The 24,620-nt window shown below is 43.5% G+C and overlaps 1 protein-coding gene across 6 annotated transcripts in view; it reads right to left on the reverse strand.

Annotated features, from left to right (window-relative positions):
• Positions 1-24,620, reverse strand: part of LOC121282359 (BTB/POZ domain-containing protein KCTD8-like) — a 346,025-nt gene that overhangs the window by 109,737 nt on the left and 211,668 nt on the right. Inside the window, exon 4 of one of the 6 annotated variants that reach the window (XM_041196108.1) lies at positions 14,323-14,332. The exons of the other annotated variants lie outside the window; for them this stretch is intronic. Coding sequence (XP_041052042.1) covers positions 14,323-14,332 — 10 coding nt within the window. The remainder of the gene's footprint in view (positions 1-14,322; positions 14,333-24,620) is intronic. 6 annotated transcript variants of the gene reach the window in all.

The raw sequence follows: 24,620 nt of genomic DNA on the forward strand, positions 1-24,620 counted from the left end.
CACAAAGGCAAGCCTCTCAGCACCAATGCTGATAGCTCTATGCCATTTCATGAGCAACTGACTTTAAATCTCCTGTTTTATACAATCTTTGTATTCTGCAGTCATGAACACTAATGGCTCCTCGCTGTGTTCCCAATAACTATGCCTACATGTCCCAGACTCTATGTTCCCCATGCCTCTCACTTGAAAAGTCCAGCCTGTTACACCCCATGCTGTAGGATGAGCTCCACAGCTAGCTCAACAAGCAATTAAGTGTGGGTTGCCAACTTTCCCCTTCTAACTTCCCTTTGAAAATCACGCCATGTCTCTGATGTGTCGGGAACCAGTGACACCTTATGAGTGCATGTTTTTTCGGGTCCACACATACACAAGCATGCCCACACATGAAATTCACCCACCCCAATAAGTGAAGAATTGCATCTACAAGAGCCCTGAAATACTAAAAATGTGAAGATTAAGAGCTGCAGAATGAGCATGAGTAACAATACCATGTAGATATATAAACGGATAAAGAAGTAGTCATGAAGTTAAGTAAAAAAGAAAGAACCTATAGGTGAGCATAAATGCAGTTCTCAATATGAGGACAAAGTACAAGATGTCAACAAGAGATAAAGCTAAAAACTAAGAGTGATAAGAACAACTGAATAAATGACCAGTTTAAAGAAGCAGAAGATTATGCCATGAGAAAGGAAACATAAGGGCAATATTAAAAGATAAGAGAACAAAGTTAATCTTACAAACTAAAATGATTGGAGTGAAAGACCAAAATGCTAAGCCAATTGAGGGCAAACAGGTAAGGAGCAAGCGGTGAAAAGAATAATTTGAAGATTTATACAATACACAGAACATGGGGATGAATAGGTTCTGCAGAAACCAACCTGTACAAATGGAGAGGAGTTAATTCTGGATTTTTTTGGAGGACAAATCAAAAATTTCTATTGATAATTTGAAAAAGGTATGGATAACATATTTGCAGAGTTATTGCAGACTGGTGAGGAACATACTGTGAAATTGATTCAAAGGTTGATTAACAAAATGTAACAAAATTTTTGAAGAAAAGCAAATGCATAAAGACTAGGGAATCACAATAATTCCAATCTTCAAAAAAACAGTATTAGCTGCATATATGGAAGTAAAAATTACAGTAAGTGTCCAAATATATTCATGTTCCATAAACACTGCAATGAATAATGAATCATCAAAATATTATTTAGTTGTCTGTAATTGTTATAAAATTTATTTGTTCATGGGATGTGGGCATTGCTGGCTAGGTCAGCATTTAATGCCCACCCTTAATTGTCTTTGAGCAGATGGTGGTGAGCTGCCTTCTTGAACTGCTGCAGTCCATGTGGTGGAGGTGTACCCACAGTGCTGTTAGGGAGGGAGTTTCAGGATTTTGACCGAGCAACAGTGAAGTAACAGCAATATATTTCCAAGTCAGGATGGTTTGTGGTTTGGAGGAGAATTTGGAGGTGGCAGTGTTCCCATCTATCTGTTGCCCTTGTCCTTCTAGGTGGTAGAGGTGCGGGCTAGGAAGGCGCTATTGATGGAGCCTTGGTCAGTCGCTGCAGTGTATCTTTAGACAGTACACACCCCAGTCACAACACATCGTAAATATTGAAGGTGATGAATGGGGTCCCAAGCAAGAAAGCGGCTTTGTCCTGGATGGTGTCAAGCTTCTTGAGTGTTGTTGGAGCTGCATTCATCCAGGCAAGTGGGGAGTATTCCATCATACTCCTGACTTGTGCCTTGTAAATGGAGAAGAGGTTTTGGAGAGTCAGGAGGTGAGTTACTCACCACAGGATTCTTAGCCTCTGACCTGATCTCGTGGCCATAGTATTTATATGACTAGTCCAGTTCAGTTTCTGCTCAATGGTAACCCCCGGATGTTGATAGTGGAGGATTCAGAAAATGGTAATGCTGTTGAATGTCAAGGGGAGATTGTTAGATTCTCTCTTGTTGGCACTTGTGTGGCACAAGTGTTACTTGCCTCATATCAGCCCAAGCCTAAAATATTGTCAGGTCTTGCTGCATATGGACACTGTGTCTTCAGTATCTGAGGAGTCATGAATCATGCTGAACATTGAGCAATCATTAGCGAACATCCCCACTTCTGACTTTATGATGGAAGGAAGGTCATTGATGAAGCAGCTGAAGGTGATTGGGTTGAGGACACTGCTCTGAGGAACTCCTACAGTGATGTCCCAGGACTGAGATGATAGACCCCCAATAACCACAGCCATCTTCTTTGTGCTAGATATGACTCCAACCAGTGCAATGTTTTGCCCCTGATTCCCATTGACTTCAGTTCTGCTAGGGGTCCTTAATACCACATTCATTCAAATGCTGCTTTGATGTCAAGGGCAATCACTCTCACCTCACCTCTTGATTTCAGCTCTTTAGTTCATTCCAAGGATATAATGAGGCCAGGAGCTGAGTGGACCTGCCAGAATCCAAACTGAGTGTCACTGAGCAGGTTATTACTGAGCAAGTTCTGCTTGATAGCATTGTTGATGACACCTTCCATCACTTTGCTGATGATAAAGAGTAGACTGATGGAGTAGTAATTAGCCAGTTTGGATTTGTCATGTTTTTTTGTGTACAGGACACACCTGAGAAATTTTGCACATTGTCAGGTAGATACTAGTGCTGTAGCTGTATTGGGACAGCTTGGCTAAAGGTGCGGCAAGTTCTGGAGCACAAGTCTTCAGTACCATTGCCAGAATATTATCAGGGCCCATAGCCTTTGCAGTATCCAGTGCCTTCAGCCATTTCTTGATAACATGTGGAATGAAGTAAATTGGCTGAATACAGGCATCTGTGATGATGGGACTCAGGAGGAGGCTGAGATGGATCATCCACTCGGCACTTCTGGCTGAAGATTGTTGCGAATGCTTCAGCCTTATCTTTTGCACTGATGTGCTGGGCTCCTCCATCATTAAGTATGGGAATGTTTGTGGCGCTTCCTTCTCCTTTTAGTTGGTTCATTGTTACCAGCATTCCCGGCTTGATGTGGCAGGACTGCAGAGCATAGATCAGATCTGTTGGCTGTGGGATCTCTTAGCTCTGTCCATCACATGCTGCTTCCATTGCTTAGCGTGAAAGTAGTCCTGTATTGTAACTATGCCAGGTTGTCATTTCATTTTTAGATATACCTGGTGCTGCTCCTGTTATGACCTCCTGCACTCTTCATTGAACCAGGGTTGATTCTCGGCTTGATTGTGTTGGAGTACAATTCTGCTCTCAAAAAGAGTTACATCTTACTCAAAAAGAGTTACAATTCTGCTGCTGTTGATGGTCCACAGTGCCACATGGATGCCCAGTTTTCAGTTGCTATATCTCTTCGAAATCTATCCCATTTAGCGTGGTGGTAGTGCCACATGACATAATGAAGGTTATGACTTTTCTAAATTGTTTACGGGATGTGGGCATCACTGGCTAGGCCAGCATTTATTGCCTAGGTGGTGGTGTTCCCATGCATCTGCTGCCCTTGCCCTTTGAGATGGTAGCGGTCATGTGTTTGGAAGGTGCTGCCTAAGGAGCTTTGATGAGTTTCTTCATTACATCTTGTAGATGATACACACTGCTGCCACTGCTTGTTGCTGGTGGAGGAAGTGAATGTTTTTGGAAGGGGGCCAACCAAGCGGGCTGATTGGTCCTGGATGGTGTCAAACTTCTTGAGTATTGTGGGACCTGCACTCATCCAGCCAAATGGAGAGTATTCCATCACACTCCTGACTTGTGCCTCATAGATGGTAGACAGGCTTTGGAGAGCCAGGAGGTGAGTTACTGGCTGCAGGATTCCTAGCCTCTGATCTGTTCTTGTGGCTACATTATTTATATGGCTAGTCCAGTTCATTTCTGGTCAATGGTAACCCCTAGGATGATGATAGCGGGGGATTCAGCAATGCAGTAATGCTACTGAATATCATGGAATGATGGTTAGCTTCTCTTGTTGGGGATTGTCTTTGCCTGGTACTTGTGTGGCACAAATGTTACTTGTCACTTGTCAGCCAAAGCTTGGATACTGTCCAGTCTTGTTGCAGTTGGACATGGACTGCTTCAGTATCTGAGGAGTCACGAACGATGCTGAACATTGTGCAATCATCCGCAAACATCCCCACTTGTGATCTTATAATGGAAGGAAGATCATCGATGAAGCAGCAGAAGATGGTAGGGTCTAGGACACTACCCTGTGGAACTCCTGCAGTGATGTCCTGGAGCTGAGATGACTGACCTGCAACAACCACAATCGTCTTCTCTTGTGCTAGGTATGACTCCAACCAGTGGAGAGTTTTCACCCTGATTCCTATTGACTCCAGTTTTGCTAGGGCTCCTTGATGCCACACTCGGTCAAATGCTGCCTTGATGTCAAGGGCAGTCACTCTCACCTCACCTTGGGAGTTCAGCTCTTTTGTCCATGTTTGAACCAAGGCTGTAATGAAGTCAGAAGCTGAGTGACACTTGTGGAACCCAAAATGAGCCTCAGTGAGCAGGTTATTGCTAAGCAAGTGCCGTTTGATAGCACTGTTGATGACCCATTCCATTACTTTATTGATGATCGAGAGTAGACTGATGGGGCGATAACTGTCCGTGTTGGAATTGTACTGTGTTTTGTGTGCAGGACATACCTGGGTGGTTTTCCATATAGCCGGGTAGATACCAGTTCTGTAGCTGTACTTGAACAGCTTGGCAGGTGGCTTGGCAGGTTCTGGAGCACAGGCCTTCGGTACTTGGGTTGCTGGAAAGTGAGCTTTAGTCCAGCTTTAAAACAGGGCTCATTCAGGCTCTGCTTTCAGCTAGTTAATGGATAACTGTCTTAAACAGGTTTTCAGAAGCTAGATTCAGAAAGCGTAAAAGCAAGCCATCTACAGTGCTACCTTTTCTGCACTGAGTGCTTCCTTGGGCTACAGTTGAGTGCTTTAGTTGGAGTTTGGTGTGTGAGGCAGTTCTGTGAAGAGGGAAGGAGGTGATCCTTCCATTTTCTGTCTTTCATCACAAAGAAGAGCAGGGGCCTTGGTAAGTAGGTCTTGGTGAGGATTTCTACCATCCTTAATGTTCTCTAATCTAGAGGATGTAAAAGTAAAGGGAATAATTTACAACAGGGAAAGGCAGCTTGGTCACGCGGAATGCTCCTCCTGTGCAATGTTATAAGTTAGGGACACTTCCAGTGTCCATGGTGAGCATGCATGCAAGATGTGTCACCAGTTGCAGCGACCTGAAATCCTTTTTTTTTGGATCTGGAGTAGCGGCTGGGGTCACTCTGAAGCATCCGCAAGCGTGAAATCTTTGTGGGAAGCACTTGCCATGGACTGGTCACATCACAGATAAAGAGTGCACAGGCAGAAAGGAAATGGATGACCACCAGACATAGTAAAGGCACTAGGCAAGTAGTGCAGGAGTCCGCTGGGTTTATCTCCCTCTCCAACAGATTTTCAGTTCTCAATACTGCTGCAGAAGATAGTTTCTCAGGTAATTGCAGCCAGAGCCAAGCCTATGGCCCCATGAGTGGGACAGCTGCACAGTAGAGGGTTGGGGGTGGGCGAGGGTGTCAGGGGGAGGAAAAAGTGTGGGAGATCAATAGTGATAGGGGAGTCTATCATAAGGGGAACAGACAGATGCTTCTGCGGCTGTAGACATGACACCAGGATGGTATGTTGCCTCCCTGGTGCCAAGGTCAAGGATGTCACTGAGTGTCTGCAGGACATTCTGAGGGGGGAGGGTTAACAGCCAGAGGTCATGATCCATATTGGTACCAACGACATACGTAAAAAGAGGGATGAGGTCCTGCAAGCAGAATATAAGAGCTAGGAACTAAATTAAAAAGCAGGACATCAAAGTTAGTAATCTCAGGATTACTCCCAGTTCCATGAGCCAGCGAGATCAGGAATACGAGAATCGACTGGATGAATGCATGGCTGAAGCGATGGTGCAGGAGGGAGGGACTTAGATTCCTGATCCTGGGGAAGATGGAACCTCTATAAGCTGGACGGGTTGCACCCCAGCAGGACCGGGATGAACAGTCTTGCAGGGGTATTCGCTAGTACTGGGGAAGAGTTTAATTTGAAGTGGCAGGGGCTTGGGAACTTGAACGGGGAGACATAAGAAAGGGAAACAAAGGTAGAAATGAAAAACAGAAAAGCGAAAAGCAAAAGTGAAAGGCAGAGGAAACAGGGGCTAGCAGCAAATAGGGTCATAGTGCAAAAAAGATGTGTAAAAAGACAAGTCTAAAGGCACTGTATCTGAATGCATGAAGCATTTGCAATAAGGTAGATGATTTAACAGTGTAAATAGATGTAAATAGGTATGATATGATTATAATTACAGAAACCTGGCTACTGGGTGACCAATACTAGGAACTGAATATCCAAAAGTATTTGATATTTATGAAGAACAGCCAAAAAGGAAAAGAGGTGGTGTGGCATTGTTAATTAAGGATGAAATCAGTGCAATAGTGAGAAAAGATATTGGCTCAGCAAATATAGATGTAGAATCAGTCTGGGTGGAGCTAAGAAGCAACAAGGGGCGGAAAACATTAGTGGGAGTTGTCAACAGGCCTCAAAACAGTGGTGGTTAGGTAGTGGACAGTATTAAGCAGGAAATTAGAGATGTGTGTAACAAGGCTGCTACAGTTATCATGGGTGATTTCAACCTACATATAGACTGGGCAAACCAAATTCACAATAATACCATGGTGGATGAATTCCTGGAGTATGTAGAAGATTTGTTTTAGACCAATATGCTGAAGTACAACTAAGGAACAGGCTATCCTAGATTTGATTTTGTGCAATGAGAAGGGGTTAATTAATAATCTTGTTGTGAGGAGTCCTTTAGGGAACAGTGACCATAACATAGTAAAATTCTTCTTTAGGTAGGAAAGTGAAGTAACCCAAACTGAAACTAGGGTCCTAAATCTAAACAAAGGAAACTACAAAGGTATGAGGCCTGAGTTAGCTAAGATAGATTGGGGAACTTCATTAAAAGGCATGATGGTGGGTAGGCAACGGCTAATATTTAAGGAAAGAACATATGTATTGCAACAGTTATATATTCCTTTCCAGCACAAAAACACAACAAAAAAAGTGACCCAACCATGGCTAACAAAATAAATTAAGGATAGTATTAGATCCAAAGAGGAGTCATATAAAGTTACTAGAAAAAGTAGCAAGACTGAGGATTGGGAGCTGTTTAAAATTCAGCAAATGAGAATCAAAAGATAGATTAAGAGGGGAAAAACAGTGTATGGGTAAACTTGCAAGAAACATAAAAGAGAACCTTAAAAGCTTCTATAAGTATATAAGAAGAAAAAGATTGGTGAAAGCAAATGTAGGTCCCTTACAGTCATCAGTGGTAAGGAAAATGCTAAAGTTTATTATAAAGGATGTGATAACAGGACACTTAGAAAATATCAATGGGATTAGACAAAGTCAAAATGGATTTATGAAAGGGGAATCATGTTTGACACACCTACTGGAGTTTTTTGAGGGTGTAACTAGCAGAATAGATAAGGCAGAACCAGTGGATGTGGTGTATTTGAATTTTCAGAAAGCTTTTGATAAACTCCCAAGTAAGAGGTTAGTGAGTAAAATTAAAGCACATGGGATTGGGAGTAAAATATTGGCATGGATTGAGAATTGGTTAGTAGACAGGAAACAGAGGGCAGGATTTTATGTGTCGGTGAGCGGGGGCGGGGCCTGCTTTCCAACTGTAAAATGACACATGCTGACATTGGGGGGGAATCCTCAACATCACCGCGCCCCATTTAAATTTTCAGGAAGGCGGGAGTGCAGCGAAATCAGCTGCGTGCCTGCTGTCTTGTCAATGGCTAATTGAGGCCATTGATAGAGTCAAACATGTAATTAAAGGACCTACCTGTCCAACCTTAAAGTTGGCGAGCAGGCCAGGCCCAATCCGCTTCTAGGGAGCAAGTTAGTTGCCTGCCTCTTGTTCCAGTAAAATCCAAAAGTGAGCGGGTTCCTCTTTTTGTCCATTCAACCCACCAATTGCACTTAATCCACCCATTAATCCATGCTGAAATTTCCCCGAGTGACTGAGAACATGGGTGCGTGTGAACTGCTTAAGGAGAATCAATATCTATTTATGAAGAGTAGATAAGGTCTCAATTATCTAGTTGAATTGTTTCAGACAGTCATCAGTATGGTGGATAGAGAACTGCCTGTGGATACTGTCTATATGAGCTTCTACAAGGTGCTTGTTAAGATTCCATACAACTGATTATTCGCAAAAATAAGACAACACAGAGGTGACAAGGATCAAAGATTGTTGAGAGGTAGGAGACAGAGAATAGGCTAACAAGAAAGTGCTCTGATGGAAAAAAGAAAGACCTTTATTTATATAGTGCTTTTCACAACCTCCAGACTTCTCAAAGTACTTTATAACCAATGAAGTACTTTTTGCAATGCAGTTACTGCTGTAGTGTAGGAAACAGCAGCCAATTTGCACACAGCAAACAGCAATGTGATATTGACCAGATAATCTGTTTTTGTGATGTGATTGAGGGACCTCCAACAATACAGTATTCCTCAGGACTGCACTGGAGTGTCTATGTTGATTTTTGTGCTCAAGCTCTGGAGTGGGACTTGAACCCAGAACTTTGTGACTCAAGAGTGCTACCAACTGAACCATGGCTGACACTCAGGGCATGGCAATTGGTGTACCCCAGGGATCTATTCAATGTGGGGAATTGTGAAGTCATCCAATTTGAATCTGTAAAAAAACTAATCAGAATATTTCCGCACTGATCAGAACATTTCCATATTATTGAAAGACTAGGGCCTGATTTTTACCTTTGGCAGGCGGGCCCGATCAGCGGGCCCAGGAGCATTCGGGAAACAGACCACCAACCGCGAGTGGCCCCTGACTGCGATCTCACACTGGCTGGCTAATTAACAGCCAGCCAATGTGAAACGCGCGCTTAAATGCTCAGTGCTGCCGGAGTGGGGGCGGGAAGAGGGCAGGCAATGACATTTCCATGGGCGCTGGTGAACGCTGCGAGAAAGTTCCCTGAAGGCAGAAAGTGGTCTCAGGGAGCTAGAGGCTTGAAAAAGCTGAAATGAAGGTTTCAAAAGCTGAAATAAGTGTCCATGCATCACAATCAATCACCTAAAAATATAGCCAGTAAAAATGCTGTCCACGGGAATTAATTTTCATTTTATTTCATCACGGAAATTTCATCCCGCGTGGATGAGGTTTGATGAAAAATGCAAAGCCAACCTGGCCAATTCGCCCATCTGCCAACTGTAAGGTTGGACCGGCATTGAAAAATCAGAGTGCCGTTAATGGTCTTAATTTTCAGTGGGACTTTTATGTGCACCCGCCAAGCGAAATATCTTGCAAGCCTGGGATGATGTCAGGACGTTTGCCCATCATCTTCTCGCACAATTTTACACCCGATTGATTTGGGCATGCGCCCACATAAAATTCTGGCCCCTAGGGAATGTGCAGAGGCCCACGTACAAAAATCACTACAAGCTAATGAATAGGTAATCAGAAGGCTAATGGAATGTTGTCCTTTATCCCAAGGGGGTTAGAATTCAAAAGTGATGAAATGATGCTTCAGCTGTTCAAAGCCATGATCAGATAAAGGGTTGTATTCAGTTTTAGGCACCAAACCTCATGAAAGCTATATTGACCTTGAAGGGAATGCAGCACAGAGTCACAATAATAATACCAGGCTTGAATCATGAGAACTGGTTGCATAAACTTTGCTTGTGTTCCCTTGAGTTTAGCAGGTTCAGGGTTGATATAACTGAGATGGTTAATGTAATGAAAAAAATTTGATAGGGTAAATACAGAAAAATCTATTTCCTCTGGTTGGTGAATGCAGAACAAAAGGCTATGATCTTAAAACTATGAGTCCAACCCCAAATGGAATTCAGTAGATGTCCATAAAATAGGCTGGGAGTAATGACTTACGAAAAGGGCCGAAGTAATACATCTAAGTTTGCTTATGATACACATTTAGGTGGGAATGCAAGGGGTGAGCAGGACATAAAGGACCACAAATGGATATAGTCAAGTTCAGTGAGTTGGCAACAGGGTGGTAGCTGGAGTATAATGTGAAGATGTGTGAGGTTATTCACTTTGGTTGTAAGAATAAAAAAGCAGAATTTTTTTAAAAAGGCATGGAAATTGTAAATATTGACGGTCAAGAGGGACTTGGGTGTACTCATACAAGAACACAGAAAGTTAGCATGCAGGTACAGCAATTAGGAAGATAAGTGGCCTTCCAACACTTGGGGCAGAATTTTCCCCCTGTTGCGGGGGGGGTGGGGGCGGAAGTTCAGGAGCGGGTGTGTGGAGGCGTGCCTCTGATCAGCGCCCCCAATTGGGGGCGCACCGCCATTTTATGTGGGCGGGCAAATTAAGGCCCGCCCTGTGAGACGTCCGCAAGGAAGAGCTATGCACTCCTTGTGCGGGGGGGGGGAGGGCATTCCCTGAGCCGGCAGTGCACTCTTTCACCCATGCGCACGAAAGAGCGCACTCATCTCCCTGAGGCTAGGTGCTGCCTCAGGGAGATCAGCTCCACAATAAAAAAATCTTAAAAAACAGAGAAAAAAAAATTCCCTGATAGGTCCCCTCATGTGACACAGTCACATGAGTTGGGACATGTCCATCACTTTTAAAGAAACTTTTATTAAATTTTTAAAAACCTACATGAAACCTCATCCCACCCGTGGATGAGGTTTCATACTTTTCCCAATGCCCACCAGGGTTCCCGGCCTTAAGGTTGGACAGGCAGGTCCACTAATTAGGTTAATTACTTTGTCAATGGCCTCAAATGGCCATTGACAGGTCAGCGGGTGCACAGCTGATTTGGCTGAGTCCCCATCGACCTGAAAATTGAAACAAGGCGGGGTGACGCCGGGAGTTCCGCCCGATGTCATTCCTCGTCATTTTACAAGTCGGTGAGCGGGCCCCGCCCCCCGCTCGCCAACTGGGAAATCCTGTACTTGGAATACAAGTGCAAGGAATTCTTGCTACAATTGTAGAGGACTTTGATTAGACTGCACCTGGAACATTGTGTGCAGCTTTGGTCTCCATATTTAAGGAAGGATATACTTACAACGGAGGTGGTACAGCAAAGATTGACAAGATTTTTTCCTATACTTGGAGGATGAGAAATCTGAGCCTATACTCTCTGGAGTTTACAAGAGTGAGAGATGGTTTCATTGAATCATACAAGAATCTGAAGGGGTTTCACTGGGTAGACACTGAAAGGTTGTTTCCCCTGACTAGGGAATCTAGAACAGAGGGTCACAGTCTCAGGTTAAAGGGGCAATCATTTAGGATTGAGATGAGGAGAAATTTCTTCACTCAAAAGATTATGGATCTTTGGAATTCGTTACCCCAGAGGGTTGTGAATGTGCAATTCCTATTGCTGAATTTATTTAGGGCTAAGATTAACAAAATTTTGGTCTCTTAGAGAATCAAAGGAATATAGGGAGCGGGTGAGAAAGTGGAGTTGAAGACAAAGATTAGTGATGATCATATTGAATGATAGAACAAGCTCAATGAGCCACATGATCTACTCCTGCTCCTATTTGTTACGTTCTTTTATATCTGGGAATTTCTGGGAGGCCTTCAGTGAGGATATGGTATGGACCCTTGAAGCTAAGTTATTTTTATAATTTGTATGTTTTTATTATGAGATACAAATGATCAAAAGTGTAGTGAGTTAGCAGGGAATGGATTAGATAGTGCAAGTGGAGAAAAGACTTCCAAAATGGCACTTCTGGCATGTCTTCCTTCTTCCTTAACCGAGGTTTCCCATCCACCGTGGTTGACAGAGTCCACAACCGTGTCCAACTCATCTCCTGTGCTAAAAACAAAAAAACTGCGGATGCTGGAAATCCAAAACAAAAACAGAATTACCTGGAAAAACTCAGCAGGTCTGGCAGCATCGGCGGAGAAGAAAAGAGTTGACGTTTCGAGTCCTCATGACCCTTCGACAGAACTTGAGTTCGAGTCCAGGAAAGAGCTGAAATATAAGCTGGTTTAAGGTGTGTGTGTGGGGGGCGGAGAGATAGAGAGACAGAGAGGTTGGGGGGGGGGTGTGGTTGTAGGGACAAACAAGCAGTGATAGAAGCAGGCTTCTATCACTGCTTGTTTGTCCCTACAACCACACCCCCCCCCCCAACCTCTCTGTTTCTCTATCTCTCCGCCCCCCCACACACACACCTTAAACCAGCTTATATTTCAGCTCTTTCCTGGACTCGAACTCAAGTTCTGTCGAAGGGTCATGAGGACTCGAAACGTCAACTCTTTTCTTCTCCGCCGATGCTGCCAGACCTGCTGAGTCATCTCCTGTGCCTCTGCCCTCACATCTTCCTCTCCCTCCCAGAACCATGTTAGAGTCCCCCTTGACCTCACTTTTCATCCACCAGCCTCCACATTCAAAGGATCATCCTCCACCATTTCCACCAACACGAGCAATGATGCCACCACCAAACACATTTTCCCTTCACCCCATTGGCATCCCATACGTACTGTTCACTCCAGGACACCCTTGTCTACTCCTCCATCAACTCCAACAGTTCAACCTCTTCCCATGGCACCTTGACCTCCTCCCTCCTCACCATCCAAGGGCTCAAACACTCCTTTCAGTTCACTTCACTTGCCCCTCCTTCAGTATGGTCTATTGCATTCGCTGCTCCCAATGTGGTCTCCTCTACATTGGAGAGACAAAACCTTCGGTCTGTCCACAAGCATGACCCAGACATTCCTGCCGCTTGCCATTTCAACACACCATCCTGCTCTCATGCTTACATGTCCGTCCTTGGCCTGCTGCAATGTTCCAGTGAAGCTCAACGCAAACTGGCGGAACAGCACCTCATCTTCCGATTAGGCACTTTACAGCCTTCCGAACTTAACATTGAGTTCAACAACTTCAAGACCATGAACTCTCTCCTCCATCCTCACCCATTTTTTATCCCCCTTTTTCAATATTCATTTTTATTTTCATTTATTTTCATTTTTATTCATTGTTTTATCCCCACCTTTTATCCTATTTTCAATCTTTTTTCCCACCACTGTCCCCTCCCCCACCCCACCCCCACTAGGGCCATCTGTCACTTGTTCATGTTCTTTCCAGAGCATTTACCCTTATCCTGCTATTATCACATTCTACTTTCTGACCTTAATGCTGCCATCAGTACCTCCTTTAGCCAGTTCCACCACCATGAACATCTCTTTATCCTTTTGTTCATGACATCTTTGTCAACCTCTCCTTTGCCTCCACGTATCACTAGCTTTCTATCCAGCTTCACCTGCTCCACCCCCCTCAAATAGTATATCTTTTATCACATTTTTACTTCTCTTTAGAAGAAGAGTCATAAGGACTTGAAACATTAACTCTGTCTTTGTCTCCACACATGCTGTTAGACCTGCTGAGTTTTTCCAGCATTTTCTGTTTTTGTCTCAGATTTCCAGCATCCGCAGTATTTTGCTTTTATTTTATTGGAGAAAGGACTTATTGAGCCAAATGGTTTATTTCTGCAGTGTAGTATTCTATTACAGCAGGATTCTTGAGGGTATGAGTCTGCATTGTAAGACTAAACTTAATTTGGCAGAAATTGTAATTTCATTCATGTAGGCTACAAGAGTGGCTAGTATAGGAACAGTGTAGTCAAAATGAAGACGCAGAATACTTTTCTGGGGATAAGATTGAGGCACAAAGTAGATTTTATGAATTGATGCCATCAGGGGCATGCACCAAGAGCAGATGTTTGGCACTTGGGCAAGGAGTTACTTTTCTGTTCATTATTACAATTCATAAATCTACCTCATATTACTGGGGCAAAGCAGGGGGCTCTTGCTCTCTATAATAACTAACCCATATTGCATCTGATTTGGAAGTGCCAAAAGCTGTCAGCGGGAGCTTGAAATAGAAAGCCGCTTAATTTCTAAGTACCAGCATTCCTCACCTTGGCGAGGACAAAAAGGTACAAAAGAAAATCCCTCTAGAGGGCATTACATACATCAACAAAAATAGCTAATTATATGACATCAATCACTGCAAAAATAGAATTGAAGGTTAGAGGGATAAATTTAAAAAGAGATGATCATATCCTTCAAGCAATATGAAGTTTCCTCTACTTCTGGGAGCATGGGAATGTTATCTGTGGAAAACAATTGGTAAACAATCCCCATTACTGGCATAGTTTCAAAGAAAGTAAGAAAGACTGACATTTATATTGGGCCTTTCACGACCACTGGATGTCTCAAAGCGCTTTACAGCCAATAAAGTATTGTTGAAATGTAGTCACTGTTGTAATGCAGGAGATGTGGAAGCCAATTCGCCCACAGCAATCTCCCACAACAACAGTTTGACAATGGCCAGCTAATCTGTTTTTTGTGATGTTGATTGAGGGATAAATATTGAGCAGGACACGAGATATAATTGCCCACTTTTCTTCAAAGTAGTGACATGGAATTGTTTATGGCCACTTGACAAAGCCCTTGGTTTAAAATCTCATCTGAAATATAGCACTCCCTCAGCACTGCATGGGATTATCAGTCTTGATACTTGTGTGCAGGTGCTGGAGTGGGAATTTAACCCATGACTTTTTGACTTAAAGGCCCAGATTTTTGTCCCCAGGTGAGGTTTGCCGAGTCAGGAGATTTCCCGGCTCTGTGAACCCGACCTTTAAAAACATCCACTTGCAGGTTGGATTTTCGGCCGGGGGCACAGGCTGATTCAAGGGTTGGAGCAGGACACCCGGAACAAAAGCACAGGCTGCCAGATGTGGAGGCAGGCTGGGCATAAGGCCTGCCTCTGTCCCTTGACACTGTGTTTGTAGTGATTGTAGGTAAAACCTTTCCTACTATTTTAGGGGTCACGTGATTGTAAAGATGAATCAGCCCTAAATGCAGGTAATCTTGGAGGTGGAACTTTTCTAGTCGTGGACCTGGTTCAAGCACGTAGCTTCTTTACTGTTTCAAGTAAGAAACCTGTCCGATACATCAAGTTTGTTACAGTTGGCAACTAGGAAAAATAGTTCTGACACTGCGCCTCTCCTCGCAAACATGAGTATATTGGTTCTTAAGGAAAGAAAGAAAAGTATACCCACCAGTCATGCCACTCTTCAGCAGAATCAACCCATGGAAAACTGGGGCCAGTACAGAGAGCGCCTTGGCTTTTATTCTGTGGTGAATAAAATAAACGTGGAGGAGAAGCAGAAAGCAATTATTTTAAGTGTCTGCGGGAGTGAGACATATAACCTCATCCGCTGTCTGACGGCCTTGAACGCGCCCAATTCAAAATCTTTTAACGAGCTGGTAGACCTCGTGAAGGCACATTTTCAGCCAAGGCCATCGCTAATAATGCAGAGATTTAAGTTCAACTCCAGAATAAGGGCCTTGGGTGAGATAATCGCAACTTATATCGTGAAGTTGAAGCAGTTGACTGAGCACTGCGACTTCGGAGATTCACTCAATGACATGTTGCGGGACCGATTTGTTTGTGTCGTTCACGATGACACCATTCATCACCATTTACCTGCAGAAGTTAATATTGATTTGAAGCGCGCCATGGAAATAGTGCTAGCAATGGAGAGTGCTGAGAAAGACTCACAGGCTTTGCAGATTGTGTAACATGGTGCTGTTATTCTGTTGGGGCAGGAACCTAGCACCGAGCATGGCGCGAAAACCAGAGAGGCAGCTGTGAAGTGAGAGACAGTCTCTACTGCTTGAAAACAAAAAAAGCACACTGGGAAAATCTCACCAGCGCTTCAGAAATTAACCTGTTACAGATGTGGGGGTAATCATGTACCGGAAACCTGCTGATTTAAGGAGGCAGAATGCCATTACTGTCACAGAAAGGGGCATGTAATAAAGGGTGAAATCGAGACAGCCAATCAGACAGCAGACCAAGATGATTGGAGTGCACAATATAAATGAACCAGAAGCTGCTAATAGTGATACCTATTTCCTATAAAATGTCAACGCGGTAAAAATTGAATCAATCACTGTCACCCTTCAAGTGAATGGGAAGCCTCTATTCCTGGAGGTAGACACGGGTGTGTTGACTGCAGTGGTGGGAGATCACACATTTAAATATGTAAATGAAGGTACCCAGACACTGAATCTGGAGCAAACAACGGCTCAGCTGAAGGTGTACACTAGAGAGGCAATACAGGTAAAAGTCATCATCGCCACAGTACATGTGTCCAACAGGCAACAAACAGCCCAGCTTCCAGTGATCATTGTAACAGGTGAAGGACCTAGTCTTCTGGGCCACAATTGATTACAAAAAATTACACTCAACTGCTCAGAAATTGCAAGGATCCCTCATGTCAGAGTTGGTTTCATGGGAAAATCATGAAAAGAAGCAAAATGAATATAACACCATTCTGAACAACCTGGAAAAACAGTTGGCAGAAAAAAAATCAACAATGTTCAATGTTGCAAGCAGAAGCCAAAAGATACAAGGTGACAGAAGAGCTCTAGAATCAGCTGATTGAAACAAAAGAGGCATGAGAAGGAAACTTTCCAGGATGCGAATGGGTAGTGAATCCATGGGTAGCTCAACCACTGAACTGAACCAAGTTAAGGTTTCACCAGAGAGAAATTTGGCCGACTGTGAAGTCAGAATGGAGGACAAGACAAAAACTCTGCAGCAAACAGAAGAAGAAAAGACAGAAACCAAACCTGACATGCCAATAGGCTATGGGAGAATTTTTGGCTCGTTGGGCGGACATGCGCCCAACCCAACCGACGTAAAATGATGCACGATGACCTCAGGCGAGTGTCCCATTAAATGGCGCACTCATGCGATATTTTGGTCAGTGGGCATGCACGGGAATCGACAGCGAGCCCACCGACAATTAAAAAGCCTATTAAGGCCATAGAAAATGTAATGGAAAGAACATTTTCACTGCCCATCCAGCCTTACATTTCCAACAGCAAATAAAAATAAAATAAACATTTTTAAGTTTCATTTAGAACATGTCCCTGTTCATATGACAGAGTCACATGGCTCCACATGGCTACAATTGTGCTAACCGATGCAGTTGGTAAAGCTGAGTTATTTAAAAATCCCAGAGCAAAACTTTAAACAACTGTCATAAACTATAATTTTAAGTGTTATGTTTAAGATGTGACTCTAAATTCAAGAATCAGACCGCCAGTTCTCGAGGCTTTACATTAAACTAATTGAAACATTTTATTAATTTACACAAGTTACATGAGTGGACATGTTTTATAACATTTTAGAAATCATTATTTTTTATTTTGAAAAATGTTCTTCTCCCTGAGGCAGCCCTGGAAATCTGAAACAAAAACAGAAAATGCTGGAAAAACTCAGCAGGTCTGACAGCATGTGTGGAAACAGAAAAACAAAGTTAACATTTTGAGTCCAGATGACCCTTTTTTTGCAGCACGCAGCTGCGCGCAAGCACAAAGTTCGTGCTCGCCCTCCTCCCCTCACCTCACACAAGCGGCACAGCTGCACGCATTTCATGAAGGCCCGCCAGTGTGAAACTGCAGTGCAACCCCGATCGCGGATGGCAGTCGGCTTCCCGACCGCCCGCAACCCTCCCCCCCCACCCCCTCACAGAGCCCACCCAACGAGGGATCAATCCTCTCCTATGTCTCCAGAACCCTCTCTGCAGCTGAGGAGGGTTACTCATGACTTGAAAAAGCAGGCTTATCAGTAAGACTTGGAGTAAAGAAAATCCATCAATATCTGCATGGTTGACACTTCAACATAGCATCAGATCATAAGCTACTAATAGGCTTATTTAATGAAGATAAAGCAATCTGCCTATAGCCTCTGCCAGAATTCAACAATGGGCCTTGATTTTGTTGACGTATGCGTACACTTTTACGCAGTGTCTAGGTGTGTATATTGCAAATGCAGACGCACTCAGTCGTCTTCCATTGCCAAATAGCATTGTACATGCTCCAGTGCCACAAGAAGTTGTACTTGTGTTGAATTTTCTGGACTCTTCCCCGGTCTGTATGAAGCAAATAAAGAATTGGACAACCGGGATTCAATTTTATCCAAAATCTGAAAACAGGTATTGCAAAGATGGTCGAATTCACCAATGTCTGAAGAGATAAGACCATTCTATGCCCGTAAAACTGAGTTAAGTTGTCAAGGTGGAATCTTGTTGAGGTGAACAAGAGTCTTCGTGCTTTCGCAAAGACGAGAACCACTCTTGACAGCATCATAGTGCTCACTCAGGCACATTTAAGTTGAAGATGCTTGCACGAAGCTATGTCTGGTGGCCAGATATTGACAGTGATATAGAAAAAATGGTTAAACACTGTCTCCAGTGTGAGCTACAGTAGGAGTTGCCCGTTTCAGCTCCACTGCATCCATGGGAGTAGCCTGGTCGATGCTGGGTTTGACTACATGTGGACTATGTAGGTCCATTTTTAGGTACCATGTTTTTATTGATTATTGATGTGCATTCTCAGTAGATAGATGTGTATGAAGTTGGATCACTGACATTGAGTGCAAACATTGAAAATCTGCGCCAATATTTTAGTGCACATGGCCTACTGGAAGTCATTGCTTCAGTTAATGGTACTGTCTTCACTAGAACGGAATTCCACAGAATCATGAATTTAAATGGAATTAAGCATATTAAAACATCACCATATCATCCCTCGTCAAATGGGTTAGCTGAAACTTTCAAACCTGGAATGAAAAATTTATCCAAAAGAAGGTTAGAAATGCAAATATCATATTTTCTTCTCAACTATCGTACAGCTCCTCATGCAACTATGGGTTCTACACTGTCTGAATAACTGATGAAACACCGCTTTTCTACAAGGTTAAGTCTGACATTTCCAAAATTCAAGGGGAAGTTATAGAAGAACCAGAGGAATCAGAAAGTTAATCATGATATTCAAAGCAAAGCTTGAAAATTTACTGTAGGAGAGACAGTTTTCATGTGAAATTTTAGAAATGAACCTCGTTAAGTTCCTGGTATAATTGTCTCTGAAACTGGACCTTTGTCATTCCAAGTGGAAGTGGAAGACTAGATTGTTTGAAAACATATGGATCATCTAAGGAGTTATTCCACCTGTAATTGATGTCAAACTTTTAATCCCTGAAGTGCCAGATCGACCTAGAATGTAGATATGTGATGTCTCTTTGAATTAAATAATTCTGAACTGCCATTGTCTGAGGATGTCCTTGATGCTACAGTTCCAGATCATGTCAATCCAGTGGACGAATCTCAAGTCGTAGAGCTACATCACTCTAACCGAATTAGAAAACCACGTCAGAGGCTTAAACGATTATCGCATATCCTGTGTATATATGTATATGTTGTGGATTAAGATATTTTTGTAAAAAAAAAATTAAAAGGGGAGGAATGTAGTGATTGTAGGCAAAACCTTTCCTGCTGTTTTAGGGGTCACGTGATTGTATTAATGAATGAGCCCTAAATCTTAGGCATGCAGCTATTCTAGTCAGGGATCTGGTTCAAGCATGTAGCTTCTTCAAGAGCTCTGTAAATAAAGTTATCTGTTTCAAGTAAGAAATCTGCCTGGTTCCCAAATTTATTACAGTGTTTAAATAAATAAAAAATAATTTACAAAAATTACTTCAGCCCTCACCCCTCATCCCCTCACCACCCCACACACATGCTATGCCACATCCATTGCAACCTGTTTTTTCTATTCATTCATGGGATGTGGACATCATTGGCTTGGCCAGCATCTATTGCCCATCCTTAATTGTCCTTGAGAAGCTGGTGGTGACCTGTCTTCTTGAACTGCTGCAGACCATGTGGTGTAGGTACACCCACAGTGCTGTCAGGGAGGAATTTCTGGGATTTTGACCCAGTGACAGTGAAGGAATGGCAATATATTTCCAAGTCAGGATGGTGAGTGTCTCAGAGGGGAACTTCCAGGTGGTGGTGTTCCCATGTGTCTGCTGCCCTTGTCCTTCTAGGTGGTAGCAGATGTGGGTTTGGATGGTGTTGTCTAAGCAGTGCTGGTGAATTTCTGGAGTACATCTTGTAGATGGTACACACTGCTGCCGCTGTTTGTCAGTGCTGGAGGGAATGAATGTTTGTGGAAGGGGTGCCAATCAAGTGAGCTGCTTTGTCCTGTCTGGTTTTAAGCTTCTTGAGCGTTGGTGGAGCTGCACACATCCAGGTAAGAGGAGAATATTCCATCACACTTCTGACCTGTGCCTTGTGGACATGCTAAGGGAGCCAGGAGGTGAGTTAATTGCCATAGGATTCGTAGCCACTGACCTGCTCCTGTAGCCATAGTATTTATATGGCTAGTCCAGTTCAGCTTCTGGTCAATGGTAACCCCCAGGATGTTTATAGTGGGGGACTCAGCAATGGTGGTTCACCCAGTTCACCCCTTGAATCTAGCCATCACCCCTTGATATTCAACGATGCCGTTGAATGTCAAGGGGTGATGGCTAGATTCTAACTTGTTGGAGAAGGTCATCACCTGGCAATTGTGTGGCGTGAATGTTACTTACCACTTGTCAGCCCAAGCCTGGATATTGTCCAGGTCTTGCTGCATTTGGACATGGGAGGTTTCAGTATCTGAGGAGTCACGAATGGTGCTGGACATTGTGTAATCATCGGCGAACATTCCCACTCCTGACCTTATTATGGAAGGAAGGTCATTGATGAAGCAGCTGAAGATGATTGGGCCTAGAACATCATCCTGGGGAACTCCTGCAGTGATGTCCTGGAGCTGAGATGCCTGGTTTCCAACAAACACAATCATCCTCCTTTGTGCTAGGTATGACTCCAAACTGTGGAGAGTTTTCCCCTCATTCCCATTGACTCCAGTTTTGCTAGGACTTCTTGATGCCATACTTGGTCAAATGCTGCCTTGATGTCATGGACAGTCACCCTCACCTTACTTTCAGAGTTCAGCTCTTTTGTCCATGTTTGAACCAAGGCTGTAATGAGGTCAGGAGCTGAGTGGCCCTGGCGGAACCCAAACTGAGCATCAGTGAGCAGGTTATTGCTAAGCAAGTGCCGCTTGATAGCACTGCTGATGATCCCTTCCATCACTTTACTGATGATCGAGAGTAGATTGATGGGATGGTAACTGGCCAGGTGGGATTTGTCCTGCTTTATGTGTACAGGACACACCTGGGCAATTTCCCACATTGCCGGGTTGGTGCAGTGTTGTAGCTGTAATGGAGCAGCTGGATTAGTGGCACAGCAAGTTCTGGGGCACAAGTTTTCAGGACTTTTGCCAGAATATTGTCAAGGCCCATAGTCTTTGCACTATCTAGTGCCTTCAGCCATTTCTTGATATCATGTGGAGTGAATTGAATTGGCTGAAGACTGGCATCTGTGATGCTGGGGACATCCGGAGGAGGCCAGCATGGATCATCCACTCTGCACTTCTGGCTGAAGATTGTTGCGAATGCTTCAGCCTTATCTTTTGTCCTGATGTGCTGGGCTCCTCCATCATTGAAGATGGGGAAATTTGTGGAGCCTCCTCCTCCAGTGAGTTGTTTAATTGTCCACCACCATTCAAGACTGGATGTGGCAGATCTGATCCATTGGTTGTGGAATCTCTTAGCCCTGTCTATCACTTGCTGCTTATGCTGTTTGGCATGCAAGTAGCCCCATGTTGTAGCTTCACCAGGTTGACACCTCATTTTTAGATATTCATGGTGCTGCCCTTGGCATGCCCTCCTTTTTTTTTATTTGTTCAGAGGCTGTGGGCATCATTGGCTGGGCCAACATTTATTGCCCTTTCCCAATTGCCCTTGTTCAGAGGGCTTTTAAGAGTCAACCACATCATTGTGGGTCTGGAGCCACATGTAGGCCAGACCTGGTAAGGACAGCAGATTTCCTTCCCTAAAGGGCATTAATGAACCAGATGAGTTTTTACAACAATCAACAGCAGTTTCATGGTCATCATTAGACTTTTAATTCCAGATTGTTTTATTGAATTCAAATTTCACCATTTACCATGGAGGGATTCGAACACAGGTCCCAAGAGAATTACCCTGTGTCTCTGGATTACCAGTCCAGTGACAATATCACTATGCCACTACCTCCCTCCCTTCATTAAATCAGGGCTGATCCCCTGGCTTGGTGGTAACTGTAGGGTGGGGGATATGCCAGACCAAAAGGTTACAGATTGTGCTTGAGTACAATTCTGCTGCTGCCAATGGCCCACAGCACCTCACAGTTGCCCAGTCTTGAATTTCTAAATCTGTTCAAAATCTATCCATTTAGCATGGTGGTCATGCCATGCAACATGATGGAGGGTATCTTCAATGTTAAGACCGGACTTCGTCTCCACAAGGACTGTTCAGTGGTCACTCCTACCAATTCTGTAATAGACAGATGGATCTGCAGCAGGCAGGTTGGTGAAGATGAGGTCAAGTATGTTTTTCCCTCTTGTTGCTTCCCTCATCACCTGTGGCAGGCCCATGTCCTTTAGGACTCAGCCAGCTGGGTCTATAGTGGTGCTACTGAGCCACTCTTGGTGATGGGCATTGAGGTCCCCCACACAGAGTACATTATGTACCCTCAGTGCTTCCTCCAAGTGGTGCTCAACATGGAGGAGTACAGATTCATCAGCTGAGGGGGAACGGTACATGGTAATCAGCAAGAGGTTCCTTTGCCCATGTTTGACCTGGTGCCAAAAGACTCGATGAGGTCTGGGGTTGACCTATGCCAACCCAGGCCCCCCAGCCGCTGCCCATGGTCCCAAACCCTCAATGCAAATTTAGTGTCACTCTACCCATTCCATTACCAGCATACATTCTGTGCCATCTCAATGCCATCTAATGCCAATCCATGCCCCCCACCCACCATTCTTTTCCTTCACTGTCTCCATGCCAGCTCACCTAGTACCCTTGGCAATTTCCTTGACAGCTTTAACACTGCCTGGAAACCTTTCATAGGTTTGAGATTTCTTGGATAGCTTTGACAGGTTGGACAGCTGGACAGCTCTTTAACAGCTCCTTGACAGCTGGACAGTGCCAATGATTTTGTGTGTAAAAGTGCATAATCATCTTCACTTCTAACAATCTCAAAGGATGCCTTACCTCTCCCTAAGGTGTCCCAGGATCCTATCCAAAGGGTACTTTACCTCTCATAGGAGTACGCTGGTTATCCAAACACACCCATGAAGTTCAGACCGCCTCTTACTTGTTCTATTCTGCACACACCGGATTCCACACTCCTGTTCTTCCAAAATCACAATTCAGAGGAGGCAACTGATGATTTAAACGGCCAGCTGCCTCCACTAATCATGCATGCATGAACCTCAGCCTGACTCCAGTCCCACTCCCACGAAGATGGGAAATGCCAGGTTCGGGGATGGTTCTCCTTAGAAATTTTTGCCATTATCGGGGTTTTCATCACGAGTAGAAACCTCTGTGTCGTGGCCAAAATCTGGACAAAAAGCAAGAGTGCTATTAGCTGTGCTACAGCTGATAGATCATATATGCAACAGAATTTCTATGAAACTAGAACTCGATTATGCAATGGCAGCATTCAAAAACAAAGAACAACAAAAAATATACTTAATATTCAATGTACACATGTCCATCTACATCTGATTCTCTCTTTTCTCTTTCAGATGTTGACCAATTGGTCGTGTTTTTCCACACTTTCTGTCCAATATTGTGTTCATGCGTGAATGTGATAGTCGAAGCCTTTACATTCCATATATTGTTTCCTCTACCTTATTCTAAATCTTGAGGTGCACTGTGGTTAGATTTAAACCAAGCTCTCTTATCATTCAGGCTGACCTCCCAGTTAATGGACACCATCAAGAAAAATGGCTATAATAAAGCCCAAGGCCCTCGAGTGGGCATTTATTTAATCAAATATAGAAAAAGCATATGCAGCTGAAGTAAAAATTGAGAATTGCAGTTAAAACTGATGGTCACCTATCTATAAAATCAAATGAAAAAGTAATTGTTATGATTTCATTGCTGCCCATGCAGTAGCTCCTTTTCGTTTGCCAACAGTTTTTTTCATGTTATGACTGATTTTAATGCTACTTTTTCTTTTATTTAATGGAGTGCTGTAATATAAAATTACTATCTAGTATGTTGGTTAACAATTCAAAAATACTATCAGGCAGGGTATTAATTAGCCTGGGTGCCCATGCAGGAAGAGCAGAAAAGGAGCAGAAAAATCAGCTAAGCACTGATGGGTGTTTGTCAGGTTTATAAGTGCATAACTACTCTTGATCACTGTCCAGTTATTCCTACTGGAAATTGTCCATGTATGAGCATTGGTCAAAATCGAATTAGCCTCAGTTGTTAAGCCCCAAATGACCTCTTTTCTCCCTGGCCATTCCAGTCAAGTATCATATAGTAGAATGGGTTGTGAAGGCAAGGAAATATTTAACATGGCTCTTAGGAACATATGAATGTACAAATGGAATTCCAGCATATTACTTCTTTTGCTAGACACAGAACATACATGTAAAATGATTTTCTCAGCACTTTATTTCACTGAAACTTTCTACCTTAGTAGAATGTCTCTTGATACTTGTTCTGTTTTAATCCTTGTGTTTGTCTCAGCTTTCATATTTAACAGACTTTTTCCCTCAAGTCTAACCTGGTCAGGCATTGAAATTTGGTAGTGAACTTGTATGCACACTGCTGAAGTTACATCCGGTAAGTG

This window comes from Carcharodon carcharias, chromosome 1 (genome assembly GCF_017639515.1).
Source record: "Carcharodon carcharias isolate sCarCar2 chromosome 1, sCarCar2.pri, whole genome shotgun sequence".
Taxonomy (NCBI): domain Eukaryota; kingdom Metazoa; phylum Chordata; class Chondrichthyes; order Lamniformes; family Lamnidae; genus Carcharodon; species Carcharodon carcharias.